General features: G+C 45.6%; 1 protein-coding gene across 5 annotated transcripts in view; it reads right to left on the reverse strand.

Annotated features, from left to right (window-relative positions):
- Positions 1 to 24,552, reverse strand: part of LOC306917248 (general transcription factor 3C polypeptide 3-like) — a 30,283-nt gene extending 5,731 nt beyond the window's left edge. The window contains exons 1-17 of one of the 5 annotated variants that reach the window (XR_013789126.1): positions 24,397 to 24,552; positions 21,471 to 21,603; positions 20,499 to 20,592; positions 18,832 to 19,205; positions 17,544 to 17,667; positions 16,778 to 16,969; positions 15,783 to 15,948; positions 11,660 to 11,807; positions 11,313 to 11,547; positions 10,229 to 10,329; positions 9,476 to 9,647; positions 6,653 to 6,855; positions 6,051 to 6,152; positions 5,347 to 5,479; positions 4,236 to 4,486; positions 4,005 to 4,059; positions 393 to 528 (exon numbers count right to left, since the gene is read on the reverse strand). Coding sequence is in view for 4 of the 5 variants with exons in the window: in XM_079495388.1 (XP_079351514.1) it covers positions 393 to 528; positions 4,005 to 4,059; positions 4,261 to 4,486; positions 5,347 to 5,479; positions 6,051 to 6,152; positions 6,653 to 6,855; positions 9,476 to 9,647; positions 10,229 to 10,329; positions 11,313 to 11,547; positions 11,660 to 11,807; positions 15,783 to 15,948; positions 16,778 to 16,969; positions 17,544 to 17,667; positions 18,832 to 19,205; positions 20,499 to 20,592; positions 21,471 to 21,603; positions 24,397 to 24,434 (2,632 nt within the window). In the remaining variant the exon portion in view is untranslated. Of the gene's footprint in view, positions 1 to 392; positions 529 to 4,004; positions 4,060 to 4,235; positions 4,487 to 5,346; positions 5,480 to 6,050; positions 6,153 to 6,652; positions 6,856 to 9,475; positions 9,648 to 10,228; positions 10,330 to 11,312; positions 11,548 to 11,659; positions 11,808 to 15,782; positions 15,949 to 16,777; positions 16,970 to 17,543; positions 17,668 to 18,831; positions 19,206 to 20,498; positions 20,593 to 21,470; positions 21,643 to 24,373 lie in introns of all 5 variants that reach the window. The other 4 variants (XM_079495388.1, XM_079495389.1, XM_079495391.1 and 1 more) reach the window with 4 other exon arrangements.
- Positions 24,553 to 24,754: the final 202 nt, after the last annotated feature.

Genomic DNA, 24,754 nt, shown 5'->3' on the forward strand with positions numbered 1-24,754 from the left:
TTATTAGCGGAGCTCTCCGCTAATAACGTAATAGGTATAGGACTCAGACTGGCTCACGGGCAAATACTAAAGTGGTACCGTTAGAGTGTGTGTGTGTGTGCGTGTGTGCGTGCGTGCGTGCGTGCGTGCGTGCGTGCGTGCGTGCGTGCGTGCGTGCCCGGTGTGTACCCGGTGTGTACCCAGAGCGTGTTTGAAGCTTCCAGATACCAGGGCATTGTGACCACACAGGACACACAGGGCCAGGTTTTACCCAGAGCGTGTTTGAAGCTTCCAGACACAAGGGCATTGTGACCACACAGGACACACAGGGCCAGGTTTTACCCAGAGCGTGTTTGAAGCTTCCAGACACAAGGGCATTGTGACCACACAGGACACACAGGGCCAGGTTTTACCCAGAGCGTGTTTGAAGCTTCCAGACACCAGGGCATTGTGACCACACAGGACACACAGGGCCAGGTTTTCAGGGTTCTTCAACATCAGACGCAGACAGAAGCGGTGATGCCGCTGGTCCTGAGAGTTCATGGTCACCTGCAGGACAACAACAACAACAACAACAACAAGACTCTTAACCCATTTTGACCTGAGATCAGATTCTAAAAATGTCTTCTACATCCTGACAGTTTTCTGAAAAAGCTATGTTTCTATGTCAGTCGTTCTTCGATTTAAAAAAAATAGCAGACCTACAAGCTCGTAGCGCGCCACTCGGTGGCGCGCTACGAGCTTGTAGATCTGCTATTTTTCAATAGCTAAAGCATAAAATAATGCTAACACCAAAAGGGGTTCCCGCCCAAAATGGGTTAAGCCAAATTCCAATACCCAAAATCTCGGCCACCCGCTCACTCACACTCGCTCACTCCAGCATGGCAGTGTCACGGTGATGTGGTCTACTACAGGGGTTCTCAACCCGTGGGTTAAGAACCCCCCCTCGGGGTCCCCAAATTATTATCATCATTATTATTATTTTTGCAACTGAATGGCTGGGAAATGGAAATTAAGAGTTTACATTGTACACATAGTACATGCATAAACTATCCTTAATGATTAGATCTGGTTTCGGTATTCATTCATGATATATCTTCTCTATTATTAAAAGGTTAGTCAGTTTAGTTACTACATGATTGTCGCATATTTCATAGGTCACCAAAAAAAGCATATTTCATAGGTCACCAAAAAGCGATGACGCTGAATTTAAGTTATTAAGGGGTAGGGTTATATAAGTTTTTTAACTTCTCCCTACTCCTTTCCGAACATATATAAAAGTAAAAAAATAAATAATAATAATTATACTTGCAGCCAGTGAGGCTTGTTTTTTTTTTGTTGTTGTTGCTTTTTTTTTGGAATATTATTTTATTTGTTCTATATTGAACTTATTTTAATTCTTTGACTTTTGTCTAATTTTTTATAATGTTCGGAATAAAGTTTTTCATTCATTCAAAGTTTTTCATTCATTCATTCATTCAATTTCACCGTAACACTGGAGCTGGAGTGACCAGGTGTGAGTGAGCAAGTAGACGAGATTTGGGGTGTTGGAATTTGGCTTTAGGGTTTGACGGCAGTCGAGTACAGCAACTTGCAATGGGTCTGGTCTACAAGATTCGCTACACCACCCACCAAGATACCCACCACTAACATCTCACTTGAAACGAGTGGGCATAATACAGTTTTAGTGTCTCATGTGATCATGTTACAACTTGTAGAACATTATTAGTTGTTAATGACGTGACGTAATATTAGTGTCAACATTAATCCATTGAGACCTGGAACGCATCCATGTCACGTTAGCGTTTAACCACATTAACCATTAACCCATTTTGGGGCGGGAACCCCTTTTGGTGTTTTAAACATTGTTATAATTTAGCTATTGAAAAATAGCAGATCTACAAGCTCATAGCGCGCCACCGAGTGGCGCGCTATGAACTTGTAGGTCTGCTATTTTTGAAAAATCGTTAAAATGTGCCTCAAAACATTCCGAAAATTGTCATGATTTAGGGAAAAAAAAATTATGTATGATGTTTGATTTATACAACAAATTAATAAAAACCCAAACCACAGTCATTTTTAGCCCCTCTCTCTCTCTCTCTGTTGATTTGACTGGTGGGAGATTTTATATAGCTCTCTACTCCCCCTAGTGGACATAATATCTACATTGTGAAATGTGCAGATCATGCAAACCTCTGCAAAGATAAAGGGACAAGGTCAGTGGCATTCAACGGTACCCGTCCAAATTCCTTAAAGGGGCATTCCACTCATTTTCAACATTTTACTACATTATTATACCTTACAGCTGTTATGTAGAAATAATTAAAAAAAAGTCCCCCTATTCTGTGTTTCCTAGAACTGGAGGTCTGAAAAAAATCATTAACATGGTGAATCACATCTTGATGATGTCATCAAGATGTGATTCACCATGTTAATGATTTTTTTGTTAATGATTTTTCTAGGAAACACAGAATGGGGGGGACTTTTTTATTGTTTCCACACAACACCTCTAAGGTATATTAATGACATGGTAAAATGTTGAAAATGAGTGGTATGTCAACGAAGTCCACTCTCACAACACCAGAGGGAGTTCAACAAACCATAATGCAACCCAGATACGGCTCAAACAAGGGATTAAATTCATTCTGCTCCTATGCCACGAAAATGTGGAACGCCCTACCAACAGCCATTAAGACATGTGAATCCCTAGACTCCTTCAAAACTGCTCTCAAAGAGCACTTATGGGAGGCTGCAATTCGAAACAGGCCCCTGTAAAAAATGGTTAAGCCCCCCCCCCCCTCTATTTTTCTATAGTGTTCACATATTCCTTTTTTCCTAACTGTGAATTTGATGCGTATTATTTCTATTTTGCATAGATGAGTGTATAGAGAGTATGCGCATGCTTAAAGTGAATGGCACATCGAGTGGCAAATCGAGTGGTAAAGCAACAGGCAAAGTGAGTTTAACATCGTTTAATGTTGTTTAATGCAATCAGATATGACTTTTCTGTGTGGATGTATGGGCTGTCAAGGCCAGAAAGTAGTTTTTTGCCACTCAGTAGGCGTTCCTGCATAACTTCCTGGTTTGATGATGATGTCATGCACATACCCTCTATTGGCACGTCTTTAAATGTCTTGGTGAATTGAGGACCCTGATGAAAACAAGTCTTAGTGCTTTTTCTGTTTTTATCCTCGTAGCTTAATTTGTATTGACCCTTTACTTTCTTTTGAAATGTACCCATTCTACAATCCTTTAATCCATTTTTCAATCAACCAACCACCAACACACACTGGAAAATGGATTCGGGGCACTTCAGGGGACCGGCGTGACACTAATCGCCACACGCTCATCCATGTGAGTGTGTTATTTCTGGATAACAGACCGCTCCGCTCTATAACAGACCGCTGTCTAATCGAGGCCTCAGAGCACCTGGCTGCGCTGCTTGGATTGTATGCTGTATCCAACATGACAGCCATGTAAACAAACACACTATGTCATTTGCAACTAATCGTAGCTCTCAAGTATACTTTTGAAAACATTTGAAGAGAGAAATCAACACTGGCGACTGTGCAGCAGCTGGGCAGACAGCCAGCGCGACACATTGAATTCTTTCAAATCATTACCGTAAGCAAGGAAATACCTCGTTTTGTTGTTAATAAATGAATTAATTTATGAATAAAGTAGCCGTGCAATAAGCGGGATAATGCATGACGCGCCGATAGTTGTTGAAAGATAATGCCCTTCAGGATGTTTAAATAGACCTCAAAATTAATTTAATTTTTTTCTGAAATAAATATTTTCACGATTTTTCAAGAATAGCAGACCTACAAGCTCGTAGCGCGCCACTCGGTGGCGCGCTATGAGCTTGTAGATCTGCTATTTTTCAATAGCTAAATTATAACAATGTTTAAAACACCAAAAGGGGTTCCCGCCCAAAATGGGTTAAACATCCTGTCGGGTCATTATTATTAACTATATACAATATGCCTTGCATAATGCATGGTACAGGAGCGATGCTTGCTCACCTGGTTGAAAATGTTCCAGAGCTGAGGGCGTTCGACATTGTCCATTAGCATCAACCTATTGAAGAGAGAGACAGAGAGATTTAAGATTTGGCATTGAGCATTGGAAAATATGAATACACATGTAATTTCTGTTTGGGTTTTTAGGCTTCATAATCATGAATTGCACAGTGCAGATATGACAAATAATTTAAATGTACAAAAGAATGATGACGCATTTAATAAAAATCACACCCGTGAAGTCAACACTATCCCGTACCTGATGTAGTCATAGGCGCGGCGGTAGTTCTTGTCGAGGAAGGCGGCCGACAGGCCGAAGAACTCCAGCTCCTTCCTCTTGGCTTTGTTCTCGTAGAAGACCACGAACTCCATGGACGAGTCGACCAGCAGCTCCGCCTCCTTGTAGCGCTGCACGTCGCACAGGACGCACACACAGCGACACACCAACTGCCACCAGTCCTCCCTGGAGAGGACGCTGGCCTTACCTAATGAATCAGCATATATTCACACATTATCTAATGCAGGGGTTCTCAACCCGTGGGTCGCGACCCCTCGGGGGGTCGCCAAAATATTTTAGGGGGTCCCCAAATTATTAAAAAAAAAAAAAAAAAAAAATGTTTTTTTTTTCTACAAGCTATGAGCTTGTAGATCTGCTATTTTTAAATAGCTAAATTATAACAATGCTTAAAACACCAAAAGGGGTTCCCGCCCAAAATGGTTTAAGGTTATTGTAGCAGTCAATTTATATTGGGGGTCGGGAGGGGGCCCCGAGACGTTGCCAAAGCATTTTCGGGGGTCCCCGGCCAAAAACGTTGAGAACCCCTGATCTAATGAATAAATAGATCAGCATAATGTGCATACGTTCTCACATTACCTAATGAATAAATATAACTGCATATATACACACAGCCACCAGTCCTCCCTGGAGAGGACGCTGGCCAAAGGTAAATGGAAAATGGTGCATTTATATAGCACTGTTAACCTGCCACCCATATCGGGAGCCACGGGATAGTTTTAACCTGCCACGGCTTAGTTTTAACCTGCTACGCATGTCGGGAGCCACGGGTTAGTTTTAACCTGCCACGGCTTAGTTTTAACCTGCTACGCATGTCGGGAGCCACGGGTTAGTTTTAACCTGCCACACATGTCGGGAGCCATGGGTTAGTTTTAACCTGCCACGGGTTAGTTCTAACCTGCCACAGATTAGTTGCAACCGACAGCGCATGTCAGGAGCGACGGTGTTGTCGAACTAATGCCTGTCGGACTGTTAGTATGTCTAACCAACGTATGCACCCCCCCACACCCCCCCCCCAATCACACACACACCATAACTGTACACACATACCCATGATGTCCTGGTAAGCAGCCTCCGGGTCCTCGATATCTGACAGCACGCTTTTGAGCTTCACCAGCTTCATGTGACGTTGGCCAGATTCAGACACCAAACGCGCACACACCCGGGCACGCTGCATCGCTACCTGTTACACACACACACACACACACACACAATATACTTTCTAAATGTCGAAACACACCCCTCTAGTGATTAAGTGGTGGCCCCACAGGCAAGCGAGCCATGTTTTTTCTCATGTTTCTGCATCACACTTGATAATCATTCTTTCATAGAAAGGCCCACCTAAATGTAGGCTAAATTGAGATTTTAACATTTAAATGGCTTCAAATACTGTCCCCCCCAAAGCCCTGAAATGACCCAACAACAACAACAAACACATCAGGCGTCTGTCTGGCCGTCTGCCTCTGTTGTGTTGAAGTTGTTGGTTGGAATTGGATTGGTTTACCATAGCAGCAAACAGAACAACTGGGGGTACATTTTTCTTTTTTTAGGTTTTCTAAAAACCTAAAAGAAAAAAATGAAAAAAAATGAAAATGAATGTCATGAATCCTTTAAGAGCTAATAAAGAGAACGTGTTCACATAACATTTTGGGGTCCTTGGCATGAAATAGTTTGAGAACCAACTGATATATGAAAACTGTCTTAGAAGACAACATCTTGTAGAATCTGGTCTCGGTCCTAAATGGGCTAGTCACCTTCAGCAGCATGGCCAGCATGGTGAGCATGGTGTCTATGTTCTCCTGGACTTTGCCCTGGGTCTGCAGCAGAGTGGAGCGTTGGAGAAGCAGCTTCAGCTCCTGCAGTGGTAAGGAAGTCAAGTTTATTTGTAGAGCACCTTTCACAGACAGTCACAAAGTGCTTTAACACTTTCAGCTAACACTAAAAAAAACATTTTAGTGTTAGCTGTTTCTTTTGAACGGTATCTACCTTTGTCCAGCACCAGCGAGGGCCTGGGTATGCGCAACCCTCTTGTAATTTGAGGGGCGCTAGCCCCTCCTATACACAGGTTTAATGTTTGTCTTTCCTAGACAAACATTAAAAACGCCATTGACAATGGACAGAGTTTAATGTTTGTTTTGTCTGTCACTGAGCAAATCGGCATATGTTGATATGGCGATGATGTAAGATGATAAGGGTTGGTAAAGTGCCCATCACTTCACACAGGTGTGATTTTTTTTATACGGTAAATATAATATTAATTCTGGATTAATAGAAATCAACGACAGGCGGGTTTAAGCGATATATGCGAGAAATGTTGACATTGGCATTGTGTAGAAAATGATGTCAGGAAGGTGACCTGCTGAGTAGCGGAGGAGTCCTGTGCCAGAGTGTCGGGGTCGTACATTGGTTCCAGAGCCTTCAGGGCCATTTCCGGACGACCCAGCTGCTGATGCAGCGTCGACAGGCACAGGCGGGCTTCGAGGTGCTGGGGGGCCATCAGGACCACCCTGTTGTAGCTCTCTGCTGCATTGTCAATATGACCCAACGCCTTCAAACACTCTGGAGGGAGAGGGAGAGAGAGAGTCAATATGACCCAACGCCTTCAAACACTCTGGGGGGGAGAGGGAGAGAGAGAGTCAATATGACCCAACGCCTTCAAACACTCTGGGGGGGAGAGGGAGAGAGAGAGTCAATATGACCCAACGCCTTCAAACACTCTGGAGGGAGAGGGAGAGAGAGAGAGTCAATATGACCCAACGCCTTCAAACACTCTGGAGGGAGGGGGAGAGGGAGAGTCAATATGACCCAACGCCTTCAAACACTCTGGGGGGAGAGGGAGAGTCAATATGACCCAACGCCTTCAAACACTCTGGGGGGAGAGGGAGAGAGAGAGTCAATATGACCCAACGCCTTCAAACACTCTGGGGGGAGAGAGAGAGAGAGAGAGTCAATATGACCCAACGCCTTCAAACACTCTGGAGGGAGAGGGAGAGAGAGAGTCAATATGACCCAACGCCTTCAAACACTCTGGAGGGAGAGGGAGAGAGAGAGTCAATATGACCCAACGCCTTCAAACACTCTGGGGGGAGAGGGAGAGAGAGAGAGTCAATATGACCCAACGCCTTCAAACACTCTGGGGGGAGAGAGAGAGAGAGAGTCAATATGACCCAACGCCTTCAAACACTCTGGAGGGAGAGGGAGAGAGAGAGTCAATATGACCCAACGCCTTCAAACACTCTGGAGGGAGAGGGAGAGAGAGAGTCAATATGACCCAACGCCTTCAAACACTCTGGGGGGAGAGGGAGAGAGTCAATATGACCCAACGCCTTCAAACACTCTGGAGGGAGAGGGAGAGAGAGAGTCAATATGACCCAACGCCTTCAAACACTCTGGGGGGAGAGGGAGAGAGAGAGAGTCAATATGACCCAACGCCTTCAAACACTCTGGGGGGAGAGGGAGAGAGAGAGTCAATATGACCCAACGCCTTCAAACACTCTGGGGGGAGAGGGAGAGAGAGAGTCAATATGACCCAACGCCTTCAAACACTCTGGAGGGAGAGGGAGAGAGAGAGTCAATATGACCCAACGCCTTCAAACACTCTGGGGGGAGAGGGAGAGTCAATATGACCCAACGCCTTCAAACACTCTGGGGGGAGAGGGAGAGAGAGTCAATATGACCCAACGCCTTCAAACACTCTGGGGGGAGAAGGAGAGAGAGAGTCAATATGACCCAATGCCTTTAAACACTCTGGGGGGAGAGGGAGAGAGAGAGAGTCAATATGACCCAACGCCTTCAAACACTCTGGAGGGAGAGGGAGAGAGAGAGTCAATATGACCCAATGCCTTCAAACACTCTGGGGGGAGAGGGAGAGTCAATATGACCAAACACCTTCAAACACTCTGGGGGAGAGGGAGAGTCAATATGACCAAACACCTTCAAACACTCTGGAGGGAGAGGGAGAGTCAATATGACCCAACGCCTTCAAACACTCTGGGGGGAGAGGGAGAGTCAATATGACCCAACGCCTTCAAACACTCTGGGGGGAGAGGGGGAGAGAGAGTCAATATGACCCAACGCCTTCAAACACTCTGGGGGGAGAGGGAGAGAGAGAGTCAATATGACCCAACGCCTTCAAACACTCTGGGGGGAGAGGGAGAGTCAATATGACCCAACGCCTTCAAACACTCTGGAGGGAGAGAGAGAGAGAGAGTCAATATGACCCAACGCCTTCAAACACTCTGGGGGGAGAGGGAGAGTCAATATGACCCAACGCCTTCAAACACTCTGGAGGGAGAGGGAGAGAGAGAGTCAATATGACCCAACGCCTTCAAACACTCTGGGGGGAGAGGGAGAGAGAGAGTAAATATGACCCAACGCCTTCAAACACTCTGGAGGGAGAGGGAGAGAGAGAGTCAATATGACCCAACGCCTTCAAACACTCTGGGGGGAGAGGGAGAGAGAGAGTCAATATGACCCAACGCCTTCAAACACTCTGGAGGGAGAGAGAGAGTAAATATGACCCAACGCCTTCAAACACTCTGGAGGGAGAGGGAGAGAGAGTCAATATGACCCAACGCCTTCAAACACTCTGGAGGGAGAGGGAGAGAGAGAGTCAATATGACCCAACGCCTTCAAACACTCTGGAGGGAGAGGGAGAGAGAGAGTCAATATGACCCAACGCCTTCAAACACTCTGGGGGGAGAGAGAGAGAGGGTCAATATATGATAGGCCAGTCAATCTAAGCTAAAAAGGGGCATAACCCAAAATAAGTTGCAATAGTAGCCGTCTTCACAAATGTGATAAGGTACCAGCTTTGTTTTTCCTTTTGTCGATTGGTCTTTACATGGGTCTGTTGGGTGACACGTCGCAGTTGTGAGCTAGTAGATCTGCTATTTTCGGTGCGCAGCATGCTATTGCTTTCACAGAAGACACGCTGGCTTCTATGGACTCAATCCAAATGACTGAAATCAGTCGTAGCGACAGAGAACTTTAATCCATGATAGCCACAGTTGTACGTTTTCTGCACAGCATGGTGTGAGGCACTCATTTCAATAGAGTTGATGCATGTACAAGAGCTCTGTCTTGCATGGTGACAGTTGATGCAACCACAAGTTTACTACATATATTTCTGTGTGTGTGCGTGCGTGTGTGTGCGTGCGTGTGCGCGTGCGTCTCATACCAGCGTGCCTCAGCCACACCACAGCTAGGTTGTATTTCTCAGACGTCACCAGGGCAGACAGCAGCGGCAGGGCCGACGTATACTGGCCCTGATCCAGATAGGCTTCAGCCACGTCCAGATACAGGTCTCCTACCTCCTCTGGACTCTGCTCCATCATCTCTGTCAGCAGCGCCTAGACCATTTACAATGTAGGCATTTAGCAGACGCTCTGAACCCCATGTAGGACTATGGCCCAAGTTTTCTGAAAACCTTCAAATATTTATTCAAAAATTACAAAAGAAATAATTACAGACACGCACGTGCGCACACACACACTATGGGTTCCTGACTGTCTTGAAAGGTATAGTTACAAAAAGGGGTTCCCATAATGGGTTAATCCAGAGTGACGTACAGTAAGCAAGAACAACACATGGAAATACATCACCAGTAATACATAATACAAAATGTCATCATTCAAGAATCATACGTAAGCTAAGAACCTAACATCCATCCAACAGTGGAAAATCTCTATAATGAAACTATGCGTACACACTATAGAGTGTTACTGTATGTCTACATAGAATGCTATCTAAATGACATAAATTGAACCTTTGCCTGTAAGGTCGTCGAGGCTAGGGAAAGTGCTACGGCAAGTGCTACGGGCTAAGCTCTGCAGTTCTGATTGCAATGGGGAGTTCATTCCATAGTTATGCCTTCGGCTGGTGGAGACAATAAGAAATAAAGTGATTCTGCTGGTGTATGAGACAGACTTACCTCCAGGGGTTTGAAGATCTGCTGGTGGATCAGACAGACCATCAGTTTGGCTCTGATGTCCACCGGCACGCTGTCTTCTATCTCCACCTCCTTTATTTCTCCTGGACATATTGGATACATTTCATTGTTTATCTATCATTTTGCGATAGCAGTTATATTATGCGATAACATGCCAGTGGTTTAAAAACAAAACATTTCGGTACCAATTTTCCATTGTCAATTTTCCAACAACAATGTGTCCAGTTAATGTTTATTTGGAATGTAAGAAAAGAATTAATGCAATCACGACCCAAAGGAGGTCGATATGGGAAAATATAGTTTCACCATATTCTTTTCAAGCAGCATCACGATACACAAAATTATCACAATATTAATTGTTTTTGCGGTTTTTATGTTTTTTTTCCAAGTTACTTAACAGTACAACAACCTACAAGGTAACAAAAAACAAAAAAAGAAAAAGCAGTAAGAGACCGTTTAGACCAACATATGGATTATTTTTGGCGAACGAAACCATCGTTCTGCAGAAGAATACATCATAGAATGTGCATCACGACATATCACGACATATACGATATCTTTGAAACGGCATATCGTAGACATTGTATTAGCCTGGCATGGCCAGACTAATATCACTGCATAGATATTAGCCTGGAAATTTATTTCCAAGGGTCGGTTACAAACAGATTCCAAAAAAAGGGCTCACTTTGAATAGTGGGCTCTGATTGGTCACCCACAACTCTGGGGTGAGCGAAATGTGATTCAAATTGAGGAGTGCCAAATCAAAGCCCCAAGCTAAATGATAGTTTGGAACCAAATGGACCCTTATGGGTCTGTTAAATTAACTTTACAATATACATTGGGGTCTCAGAGATAGAAATTACATTAAATGGGGGTCCGTAGACTAATGCATGTCAAACTGGGGGTCCTTGAAATTATACAGGTTGAGAATCACTGCTAGAGCTGTAAAAATCTTCTCTTAGTGTCAATTGATGGTAAGTATCAATTGGGGTCCTTGACGTGAAAAAGTGTGGGAACCACTGACTGATGTACAGTATCTATATATTATTTAACAGGACCAACTCACCAAGGATCTCTTCTTTTACCACTTCTTCTGTGGTTGACTCTGTGGCCTCATTCTCCTTCTTCTCCTCCTGCTCCTCCCCCTTCTTCTCCTCCTCCTCCTTCGCCTCCTCCCCCTTCTCCTTCTCCTTCTCTTTCTCCTCCTCCTTCATACTCATCTGCTCCATCTGAACCGACGGAGCGTCTGTCGTGCGTACTTCATCTCTCACCAAGACTATCCCACAGAACTGGACCAGAATCTATGACACACACGCACACACACACATGCACGCGCACACACGCACATGCTTTCAGACCCTTCAACTTTACTGAACACACTTCTGAATGCACCCAGAGGTGGGAGTTTGTTACCTTCATGGCCTTGCTGTGCTGGTGGTTGGCGATGAACAGCTCGGCGGCCATGTTGGTGAGCTCATGGGTGATGAGGTCAGGGTGTCTGGCCAGGGCTTCCTCCATCACCCCCAGAGCAGAGGGTAGGTCGTTGCTCTCATAGTAACTCCTGCACACACACACACACACACACACACACACACACACACACACACACACACACACACACACACACACACACACACACACACACACACACACACACACACACACACACACACACACACACACACACACACACACACACACACACACACACACACACACACACACACACACACACACACACACACACACACACACACTTGTAAAACATGCATCGCCCCCCTGCTATTTTTGAGGGGCGCCATCCCCTCCTAATTGAAGATGCCAAAAGTGATTGGCGGAATGACTTTTGTGATGATTTGATTGGCTGAGTACGGAATGTGATGTATGATGATAAGAGCGTTATGATAAGTCCTGTCCTCTAACAGGGACAGGATGAGCTCTACTCACTTGGCCATGTCTTTGGACAACAGGGACAGACAGGACCTCTACTCACTTGGCCATGTCTTTGGACAACAGGGACAGACAGGAGCTCTACTCACTTGGCCATGTCTTTGGACAACAGGGACAGACAGGACCTCTACTCACTTGGCCATGTCTTTGGACAACAGGGACAGACAGGAGCTCTACTCACTTGGCCATGTCTTTGAACAACAGGGACAGACAGGAGCTCTACTCACTTGGCCATGTCTTTGAACAACAGAGACAGACAGGAGCACTACTCACTTGGCCATGTCTTTGAACAACAGAGACAGACAGGAGCTCTACTCACTTGGCCATGTCTTTGGACAACAGGGACAGACAGGACCTCTACTCACTTGGCCATGTCTTTGGACAACAGGGACAGACAGGACCTCTACTCACTTGGCCATGTCTTTGGACAACAGGGACAGACAGGACCTATACTCACTTGGCCATGTCTTTGAACAACAGGGACAGACAGGACCTCTACTCACTTGGCCATGTATTTGGACAACAGGGACAGACAGGACCTCTACTCACTTGGTCATGTCTTTGGACAACAGGGACAGACAGGACCTCTACTCACTTGGTCATGTCTTTGGACAACAGGGACAGACAGGACCTCTACTCACTTGGCCATGTCTTTGGACAACAGGGACAGACAGGACCTCTACTCACTTGGCCATGTCTTTGGACAACAGGGACAGACAGGACCACTACTCACTTGGCCATGTCTTTGGACAACAGGGACAGACAGGACCTCTACTCACTTGGCCATGTCTTTGGACAACAGGGACAGACAGGACCTCTACTCACTTGGCCATGTCTTTGGACAACAGGGACAGACAGGACCTCTACTCACTTGGCCATGTCTTTGGACAACAGGGACAGACAGGACCTCTACTCACTTGGCCATGTATTTGGACAACAGGGACAGACAGGACCTCTACTCACTTGGTCATGTCTTTGGACAACAGGGACAGACAGGACCTCTACTCACTTGGCCATGTCTTTGGACAACAGGGACAGACAGGACCTCTACTCACTTGGCCATGTCTTTGGACAACAGGGACAGACAGGACCTCTACTCACTTGGCCATGTCTTTGGACAACAGGGACAGACAGGACCTCTACTCACTTGGCCATGTCTTTGGACAACAGGGACAGACAGGACCTCTACTCACTTGGCCATGTCTTTGGACAACAGGGACAGACAGGACCTCTACTCACTTGGCCATGTCTTTGGACAACAGGGACAGACAGGACCTCTACTCACTTGGCCATGTCTTTGGACAACAGGGACAGACAGGACCTCTACTCACTTGGCCATGTCTTTGGACAACAGGGACAGACAGGACCTCTACTCACTTGGCCATGTCTTTGGACAACAGGGACAGACAGGACCTCTACTCACTTGGCCATGTCTTTGGACAACAGGGACAGACAGGACCTCTACTCAATTGGCCATGTCTTTGGACAACAGGGACAGACAGGACCTCTACTCACTTGGCCATGTCTTTGGACAACAGGGACAGACAGGACCTCTACTCACTTGGCCATGTCTTTGGACAACAGGGACAGACAGGACCTCTACTCACTTGGCCATGTCTTTGGACAACAGGGACAGACAGGACCTCTACTCACTTGGCCATGTCTTTGGACAACAGGGACAGACAGGACCTCTACTCACTTGGCCATGTCTTTGGACAACAGGGACAGACAGGACCTCTACTCACTTGGCCATGTCTTTGGACAACAGGGACAGACAGGACCTCTACTCACTTGGCCATGTCTTTGGACAACAGGGACAGACAGGACCTCTACTCACTTGGCCATGTCTTTGGACAACAGGGACAGACAGGACCTCTACTCACTTGGCCATGTCTTTGGACAACAGGGACAGACAGGACCTCTACTCACTTGGCCATGTCTTTGGACAACAGGGACAGACAGGACCTCTACTCACTTGGCCATGTCTTTGGACAACAGGGACAGACAGGACCTCTACTCACTTGGCCATGTCTTTGGACAACAGGGACAGACAGGACCTCTACTCACTTGGCCATGTCTTTGAACAACAGGGACAGACAGGACCCCTACTCACTTGGCCATGTCTTTGGACAACAGGGACAGACAGGACCTCTACTCACTTGGCCATGTCTTTGGACAACAGGGACAGACAGGACCTCTACTCACTTGGCCATGTCTTTGGACAACAGGGACAGACAGGACCTCTACTCACTTGGCCATGTCTTTGGACAACAGGGACAGACAGGACCTCTACTCACTTGGCCATGTCTTTGGACAACAGGGACAGACAGGACCTCTACTCACTTGGCCATGTCTTTGGACAACAGGGACAGACAGGACCTCTACTCACTTGGCCATGTCTTTGAACAACAGGGACAGACAGGACCCCTACTCACTTGGCCATGTCTTTGGACAACAGGGACAGACAGGACCTCTACTCACTTGGCCATGTCTTTGGACAACAGGGACAGACAGGACCTCTACTCACTTGGCCATGTCTTTGGACAACAGGGACAGACAGGACCTCTACTCACTTGGCCATGTCTTTGGACAACAGGGACAGACAGGACCTCTACTCACTTGGCCATGTCTTTGGACAACAAGGACAGACAGGACCTCTACTCACTTGGCCATGTCTTTGGACAACAGGGACAGACAGGACCTCTACTCACTTGGCCATGTCTTTGGACAACAGGGACAGACAGGACCTCTACTCACTTGGCCATGTCTTTGGACAACAGGGACAGACAGGACCTCTACTCACTTGGCCACGTCTTTGGACAACAGGGACAGACAGGACCTCTACTCACTTGGCCATGTCTTTGGACAACAGGGACAGACAGGACCTCTACTCACTTGGCCATGTCTTTGGACAACAGGGACAGACAGGACCTCTACTCACTTGGCCATGTCTTTGGACAGCTGGATGAAGTCCTGTCCACTCTCCATGGGCAGCAGGGACAGACAGGACCTCTACTCACTTGGCCATGTCTTTGGACAGCTGGATGAAGTCCTGTCCGCTCTCCATGGGCAGCAGGGACAGACAGGACCTCTACTCACTTGGCCACGTCTTTGGACAACAGGGACAGACAGGACCTCTACTCACTTGGCCATGTCTTTGGACAGCTGGATGAAGTCCTGTCCACTCTCCATGGGCAGCAGGGACAGACAGGACCACTACTCACTTGGCCATGTCTTTGGACAGCTGGATGAAGTCCTGTCCGCTCTCCATGGGCAGCAGGGACAGACAGGACCTCTACTCACTTGGCCACGTCTTTGGACAGCTGGATGAAGTCCTGTCCACTCTCCATGGGCAGCAGGGACAGACAGGACCTCTACTCACTTGGCCATGTCTTTGGACAGCTGGATGAAGTCCTGTCCGCTCTCCATGGGCAGCAGGGACAGACAGGACCTCTACTCACTTGGCCACGTCTTTGGACAACAGGGACAGACAGGACCTCTACTCACTTGGCCATGTCTTTGGACAGCTGGATGAAGTCCTGTCCACTCTCCATGGGCAGCAGGGACAGACAGGACCTCTACTCACTTGGCCATGTCTTTGGACAGCTGGATGAAGTCCTGTCCACTCTCCATGGGCAGCAGGGACAGGATGCGTCGGTAACCGTCCATGCACTGTTTGTGCTCGCCGAGCTGCATGTAGAGGTTGGAGCGCTCCCACAGGAAGCGCACGTTGCTGGGGTCGTACTTGATGGCTGTCGGCGTGGAGGACACATTGAAATGAGTGGTGGAAAATGTACTACTTACCGGAATTCAATATGTACTTGAGTTAAAAGTACAAAAGTATTGGCTTCAAAATGTACTTAAAGTACCAAAAGTAAAAGTACTCATTGCATGCAGAATGTCCTATTTTAAGTTTTCAAATGTATAAACATCTTTTGAAAATAGCAGATCCACAAGTGTGAGCTTGTAGATCTGCTATTTTCAAATGGCCGAAATGTATATAGGGCTGAAGTGGTTGCTTTTTTTGTTTGTTTTGAAAATAGTAATCAAAATCTACAAAGTAACTAGTAACTACAGTTTTCAAATAAATGGAGTAAAAGTACAATATTTGCCTCTGAGATGTAGTGGCGTAAAAGTACTAGAAATTGGAAATATTCAAGAGAGTAAAAAATGTTACTTAAGTACAGTACTTAAGTAATTGTACTTAGTTACTTTCCACCACTGCCCCCCCCCCCCCCCCCCCCCCCTTCATTTATCTTTTTGTATTTTATTTCAGTTAGTTGATTTCATTAATGTACAATTTGTGGTTTTTTACATTGTATTTCAGACCTTTTTATTTTATACATGAATGTTGAGTACTGGTGTTGTTTTGTCCTGTGTCTGTTTTGTAATTGTTATGTATCTGTTGTTTGTCCTCAAACTTCAATAAAAATACTTGAATAATACTTTCCACCACTGCTTGAAACCTGATTTATAAGGTGTCCCGTGGAAAGAAATGGCCAACCTACAATCTCACAACTTGCTGCAGTTGTAAGCTAGGATTCATGGAGACTAGGTGGAACAGGTGTAAATGTGACCCACCCTTGCCGTAGCAGACCACAGCCTGCCGCGTGTTGCCCTGCTCCAGGGACATCTCGGCCAGCTTGACCCACTCCTCGCAGTCCGAGGGGTTGAGGTGAGCGGCGATCAGCCCGAACTGCAGCGCCTTGTCCACGTCCTCGTTGTCCTCATAGATCATGGCCAGCGTGGAGAAGGGCTCGTAGGCCAGGGGAGCTGCGTGAGGAGGAAGAAAGGAAGGTATGGATTAGAGCTAAATAGACGACTGAAAACATGTTGTGGGCCAAGTCCTGATATGTAATTTGTGAAACCGCGTGAAAGGAGCCCCCACGCACTAGCGGCGTGTGTCCTACACACTTAACCCATTATAGACGGGAACCCCTTTTGGTATTTTAACTAAGCATTATGTTATGCTTTAGCTATTGAAAAATAGCAGATCTACAAGCTCATAGCGCGCCACCGAGTGGCGCGCTATGAACTTGTAGGTCTGCTATTTTTTTTTAATCGTAAAAATGCGGCACAAATCTTTGAATATATATTCTTTCAGAGCGAACGTTTTTTTATTTCGACGTCAGGCCTAAATGGGTTAACACAATATGTAACATGAAGTGTTGGTACTGCAGCCATACAGCTAACCAGTTGAAGACATTTCAGATTAACGATTGTGAAATATCTGAGATCATTAGAGCTTTCTTGAAGACTGAAAGAACTAATAACCCAAAATAGGCTATCTACAAGCTTGCAACACGTTGCGCTGTGACGTGTTGTAAACGTGTACACAGTTCCTCACCCTGTCTGATGATCTCCATGCACATCAGGATGGCGTCCTCTTTCTCTCCGCGGGCGTAGCGGATGTTGGCTTCCCCCATCAGGCCTCGCAGGGCGCGGGGCAGCTTGCTGCGGTGACGACGCTCCTGGACACAAACCCTACGTTTTAACAGCGGGCGAATGGCAGCGCCTCTGGGCGATAAAAATCTCCTAGTGGGCGTTCCCGCTTTCATCACCGTATGTAATGTAAACGTATCACCGCTCCGCGCGGAGGGTAAACAAAGCAACACGTGAATTTCATTGGCTATTGCCGGACGATGTCATCACACACACGCACATATTAACTGTATATATGATGATTTTGGGTGTCCCAGTACAGTACAGTACAGTAGAGGGTACAGTAGAGGGACCCCCACACGGTAACTCTGTCATCTCTCAACCGTTTCGGACGCGGGGTGGCTCGCCTGCTGATTAGTGATTAGACAGAGTTTTGTCAGAGCAGCAGCATTATTGTCTTAGGAATGGAACAAGGCAGGTATACGCTCCTGTATTTTAACATCAGTTATTATCATGGTACTTGCTACTTGGAGAGCCAAAACATTTCTGAGGTTGGGAACCAATGCCATAATAAAGCATTTCCAGAAAATACACCAGGCTGTCGCCAGCTGTTAAAACGTACTGAAAGACACACATTGCATGAGTTAAAACATTTACTTCCTGCGTGACCTGCGTCACTGTGAACTGGACAGATACTCAATGTTGTATCTTTACTGTGACTTAATATCGAATCATGACCAAGAGCATGCTTCATACAGTAGTTAACACCTTGCTTGCCCGGACCTATTTAATCCATTACTAAAATGTGCCCATCATTTATAGCGCCCGGACCACTTTTACCGGCGCACCGGAAGTTGTTGTGAATGGCAGCCAACAATAGCCACACCACTCTAGAGTCGATCGACAACAACGGGAGGTAAGAATAAATCTATCGCGACTAGCGACTGGACAGCGGAGGGCCGTCAAACACAGGATCTTTTTTCAGAATTAGACGGGATGATTTAGATCGTGAGTTATGAACGTTTTAAGATTTTCGTTTTCGTCAGCTAAACAGGCAGGGAACATTTTCGATGACGTGTCACTCTTGGGCAACAAGCGCTCCTAGGCTGTGGAGCGATGCGATCGGTTTTAATATAATTAATCTCCGTCCTATTTAGCAATCTCCGCCTTGGGCACTTGACCATGAACTTGAACTTGACGGAGATCTCCGCCCTGGGCCTCCATGGTGTTAACCTCCGCCTCTCCTCACTCACCTTCATCATCTTCCTGTTCTCACGGTTCAGCTCCATCTCCAGAGCGAACACATCCCCTACGCTGGGCTTCTCAGCTCCCTGCTCCCTCTCCTCCAACATCTCCTCCAGCATCTCCTCCTCCTCCTTCTTCTTCTTCCTCCTGCTGCTCCTCCCACCCTGCCTCTTCGCCTTGCACACCACTTCCTTGTAGTCCTCGTCTTTCTCATCGTCCACGTAGCTCAGGGAGTCAGACGCGTTGGCGTCCTCCCCTCCCCCCTCCCCCTCCTCCTCCTCCTCCTCGTCTGAAGAAGAAGATGGCTGCGGTTGTATGCTGTCTTCCAGCATGGAGGCGAAGGCCTGCTGCACCACCGGGCTGACTCCCTCCTCCACAGTACCTAGAGAAAGATTAAAGGACTAGATTAGTTCAGTTCAGGTTATTTTTATTTTTTTGTATTTCCAGCTCTTTTGGGCAACAGGGTACGTATATACATTGTGCATTGGTGCAGTTTGGTAAAGAAAGAAAAGGAAAGGCACAAGTTGTGAAGTCCATTTGACATGACAGAGAGTCCAGGATGCTGGAAGAGGGGACAGGGAGAAGCATAATGCTTATCGAGCCCTATACCCCTGGCTCATTTCACAAAGAATGGAAATAAATTAATAAAGATTACAATAAATTGACAGTGATTACATCAGACTTCATTAAGATGGTATGTTATTTACACACATTCATATGGCATACCCTCCCACACATGCAACCCCCGCTCTCTCACGCACACTCCCAGATTAGAGAAGAATATGGGCTGATTCATACTCCTATTTATTGCAGAAAAAAGGTTCTGGAAATGTCCTAGGGCCGACTTTAGTCCATCCATTTTCAACCGCATATCCGTAGCTGGGTTGCGGGGGCAACAGCTCCACCAGAGAGCTCCAGACTTCTCTCTCCAGAGCAACATTGGTAACTTCCTCCTGGGGGATCCCGAGGCATTCCAAGGCCAGTGAGTCGATGAAATCCCTCCAACTGTGCCTTGGTCAAACCCCGGGGTCTCTCTGTAAACTACACCTAAAGTAGTCACTGTGCCCTCTAACAACAAATATACACAGACATTCTCCAAACCCAGTGGGACTGAATGGAAACAAGACTGCAAGGTCTTTCTTCGGTGTAATCCTTTTGGACCAAAATGCTTGACTGTACCTTGTGCTGTTTGCATTTGTATATGTCTAATAAAAAAATCAATCAATCAATCAGACTGACTGACTGACTGACTGACTGACTGACTGACTGACTGACTGACTGACTGGTTGGTTGGTTGGTTGGTTGGTTGGTTACCCGTTTCCTAACCCAGCGGGACTGGTTGGTTACCTGTTTTCTAGTCTTGCGTAGCCAGACAACTACTCCACAATCTCTGAATGCTATATAGAGTCTGGAAGTACACCTCCTGAGTAATCCTTTTGTCATTTCCATTTTAAAATATCTTTAGAGCTTAATTTTTTAATATCCATTTCTGATTTCGATTTATATTAGGACTGTAAAGACAAGGCTCCACTTCCGCTTTATTGCTTGCTCATGATCAGAGCTTCCGTTGCTCCAGACTGTATGACGGAAGCATTTGGAAATTGTGAGCTCTAGGCAACAGTCTGGCCATGCGCGACTCCCTGTTTTTCAAACCCAGAGGGACTGGTTGGTTTACCTGTATTCCCGAGGCTTTGTCCAGAGGTTGTGGGTTGAGCATCGTTGTCGGCCTCCTCCCCTTCGACATTACCTGAAGTCTGTCTCTTTGATTCCTGCCACCAGAGAGAGAAATACGCTTATTATGAAACAATATTTACCTTTACAATTCAGCAATCTATACAATTTACAATTACAATTTAGGCATTTAGCAGACGCTCTTAATCCAGAGCAATTTACAGTAAGCAACACATGGTAATACATCAAATACATAAAAACAAACAGTCATCAAGAATCATAAACATAAGCTAAGAACCTAACATACGTCTAACAGTGGAATATCTATATAATGAAACTATGCGTATACACTATAGACTAGAGTGTCTACATAAAATGCATATTAGAAATGCTTCTAAATTACATAAATTGAGCCTTTGCATATGTCCAGGCTAGGGCAAGTGCTACGGCAAGCACTGAGAGAGAGAGAGAGAGAGAGAGAGAGAGAGAGAGAGAGAGAGAGAGAGAGAGAGAGAGAGAGAGAGAGAGAGATACGAGAGTGAAAAGTGAAACATTGAAAAGGCTATATTTAAAGTTGTATAATTGGATTATTGGCAGATGATAACTGGCACAGGGAATTAAATCAGACTAAACATTACAGAGAGAGTTAGTTTGCATGACAGAATTAGGCGCGCAAAGCATTTAAATCATCCTACCAGAGAATATTCCCAGGGGCTGTCTCTCTCAAAAATAAATCTACCCCAAATTAATGAGATGTCGATTCGCACAGGATTACCATTATCATAGGACGTCGATTCGCACACGATTACAAAAATGTCAACTGTGATTATTACAAATTACCTGGAGTCCCAATACTAATCCCGTGCGAATAGGGCTTTAGTCTCTCTTTCTTCTCTGCTCTTGTCGACCTCCTCGAAGGTGATTCTCCCCTCATGTTTTTACTGGTTAAATAAAGGTTAAATAAAATAATCTGTACCTCAGTCTCTCGTTGTTCTCTCCTCTTGTCGAACTCCTCGAAGGTGATTCTGCCCTCCAGGTAGTCGATGAGTTCAGCGCTGAACCCTGACATGATGATGATGATGATGATCGCACCCGGCTCTCTGCTTCTCCTTAATTATTCATCATGAAAGCTGATGTTCACTTCTGTTCTGACAAATGACGAGACGACGCCATGATTAAGCATTACAGTTATTTACAACAAGGTCCACCATTTTCAATTCATCAGAACATTTAGAGACGTACAGATATACACTTCTATAAAAAGAAAAAACAGGAAATCATCATATAAAGAAAGTAAGTTACGGGGGCCAGTTTCGAATTGCAGCCGTCCGTAGGTGCTCTTTGAGAGCGGTTTTGAAGGAGTCAAGGGATTCACATGTCTTAATGGCTGTTGGTATAGGCCCGGCCTATACCAACAGCGTATGGCAGCGGTTCCCAAACATTTTTGGCCATGCACCCCCACTTACCTCCCGACCTAGCTGACGCACCCCCCCACATGGAAATATAAATTGCACAAGCTATATAGAGACATATATTTCCTATTTATCCACATATATGCACATATATGAACCTGAATATGGCATATATATGCAGGATAGGCTATATTCTGCATATACTTGCCATATATTGGCATATGTTAATATATTTAAAATAAAACCATAGGACCACCATTAGCCTTTTCATGTCTCGCACCCCCTAGAAGGCGCTCGCGCACCACAAGGGGTTCCCAAACCACAGTTTGGGAACCACTGGTATAGGGGGTTACACATTTTAGTGGCATAGGAGCCACAAACCCTTTGTGGATGTGGACTCTGTTGACATTAACCCATTTTGGGCGGGAACCCCTTTTGGTGTTAGCATTATGTTATGCTTTAGCTATTGAGCAGATCTACAAGCTCATAGCGCGCCACCGAGTGGCGCGCTACGAGCTTGTAGGTCTGCTATTTTTGAAAAATCGAAGAACCACTGACATAGAAACATAGCTTTTTCAGAAAACTGTCAGGATGTAGAAGACATTTTTAGAATCTGATCTCAGGTCAAGTATTTAGACGGGTACATGGGTATCATGGTGGTGTAGTGAATCTTGTAGACCAGACCCATTGCAAGATGCTGCACGATCTGTCGTCAACCCTAAGCCATTCCAGCCTGTCAAAATGGGCAGGGGTGAGGTGAGTTCGGGGAGTGAGGCCAAGTAGTAGCCTGACCAGTTTGTTTTGGGAAGTCTAGAGCCTTGTTTTAGCGGCCTTCGAGGTGCTGTCTGTGGTACCAAGATGTGCATGCATAGTCGAAGAACCCTTGTACAAGGGCTCCTGTTAGGATCTTCAAGGTGTAAAGAACCCTTGTACAAGGGCTCCTGTTAGGGTCTTCAAGGTGTAAAGAACCCTTGTACAAGGGCTCCTGTTAGGGTCTTCAAGGTGTAAAGAACCCTTGTACAAGGGCTCCTGTTAGGGTCTTCAAGGTGTAAAGAACCCTTGTACAAGGGCTCCTGTTAGGGTCTTCAAGGTGTAAAGAACCCTTGTACAAGGGCTCCTGTTAGGGTCTTCAAGGTGTAAAGAACCCTTGTACAAGGGCTCCTGTTAGGGTCTTCAAGGTGTAAAGAACCCTTGTACAAGGGCTCCTGTTAGGGTCTTCAAGGTGTTAAGAACCCTTGTACAAGGGCTCCTGTTAGGGTCTTCAAGGTGAAGAACCCTTGTACAAGGGCTCCTGTTAGGGTCTTCAAGGTGTTAAGAACCCTTGTACAAGGGCTCCTGTTAGGGTCTTCAAGGTGTTAAGAACCCTTGTACAAGGGCTCCTGTTAGGGTCTTCAAGGTGTTAAGAACCCTTGTACAAGGGCTCCTGTTAGGGTCTTCAAGGTGTAGAACCCTTGTACAAGGGCTCCTGTTAGGGTCTTCAAGGTGAAGAACCCTTGTACAAGGGCTCCTGTTAGGGTCTTCAAGGTGAAGAACCCTTGTACAAGGGCTCCTGTTAGGGTCTTCAAGGTGTTTTTGTTGACCAGTGAGGAGATCCTGTACAACTTCTTTGGTTGACTAAACGCACCCATTCTACATAATGTGAAATACATTTTTCAATCAATCAATGATCAAATTGACAGTCGTCCACAGTAACAGTATTGACTTGTGCTTTCGTTTGAAATGTACCCATTCTGCATACTGTGAAATACAAATTTCAATGAATCAATGCATTTCAAATGAAAGCAGTCAGTCAGAAAAAAGTCAATACAAAAACTGCTACTTTGTGGACAAAACCGTAAAGCACTACTTGTTTACATCAGGGTCCTCCATTTTCAATTCATCAGAATCAATCAATGAATGTAAGTATTTATTGCAATTCGAAACTAGCCCCCCACCCCCATACTGTGTATGTATATTTGTACATATATTTAACTGTTCTGATTGAACATGCACAGTATGCAGCAGAATGGTTACATTTCAAACGAAAGCACAAGTCAATACAAAAACTGTTACTGTGGACGACACCATGATAAAGCATTACACTTGTTTACAACAGGGTCCACCATTTTCAATTCATCAGAACATTTAGAGACGTACAGATAATAGCCCAAGATTTGGACTCTCGTAGAGTTTTTTTCGATTCTGACGAATCTCTCTCTCTCAGAGAGATTCGTCAGAATCGAAAAAAACTCTACGAGTCTAAATCTTGGGCTAGTACAGATATACACTTATATAACAAAAAAACAGTAAATCATCATAAAGAAAGTAAAAAGGGAAAAACATATAAGTAAGTAAGGGGAAAAGGGGGTGGGGGGACCCTGATGTAAACAAGTCTTAGTGCTTCTTCTGGTTTTATCCAAATGTACATTCTGCAAACTGAATAACATTTTCAATAATTTCATACCATACGAATAAAAGTAGGACTCACAGCAGTGCAACAGAACAGCCTACCTTACACCTGGCGGTAGAAACGGATGATAATGATGCATAATAATCTATATTAGACCGCTGATTATTTGTAAATAAAACCCTGCAGTCGTTTGACAACAAGCTGTAGTCGGAGCCACTTTGAACTGAAAGGACTACAACGGCACCACGTGACCTCCAAAGACTTCCGGGTTAGCCGCCGTGTAGTCTCGCGTAGTCAGACATAGCCGCCGTACTCTAGCAGGGTGAACATGAAGTGAGCTAGGAACAAGTGAGGTGTTTTGCTGACATCTAGTGGTGACAACAAGTGGTGACAAGGCACATAATACTGATTGATTGAAATTTGTATTAACAGTTTGCAGATGAATGAGTACATTTCAAA

Source organism: Electrona antarctica (genome assembly GCF_951216825.1).
Source record: "Electrona antarctica genome assembly, chromosome: 24".
NCBI classification, from domain to species: domain Eukaryota; kingdom Metazoa; phylum Chordata; class Actinopteri; order Myctophiformes; family Myctophidae; genus Electrona; species Electrona antarctica.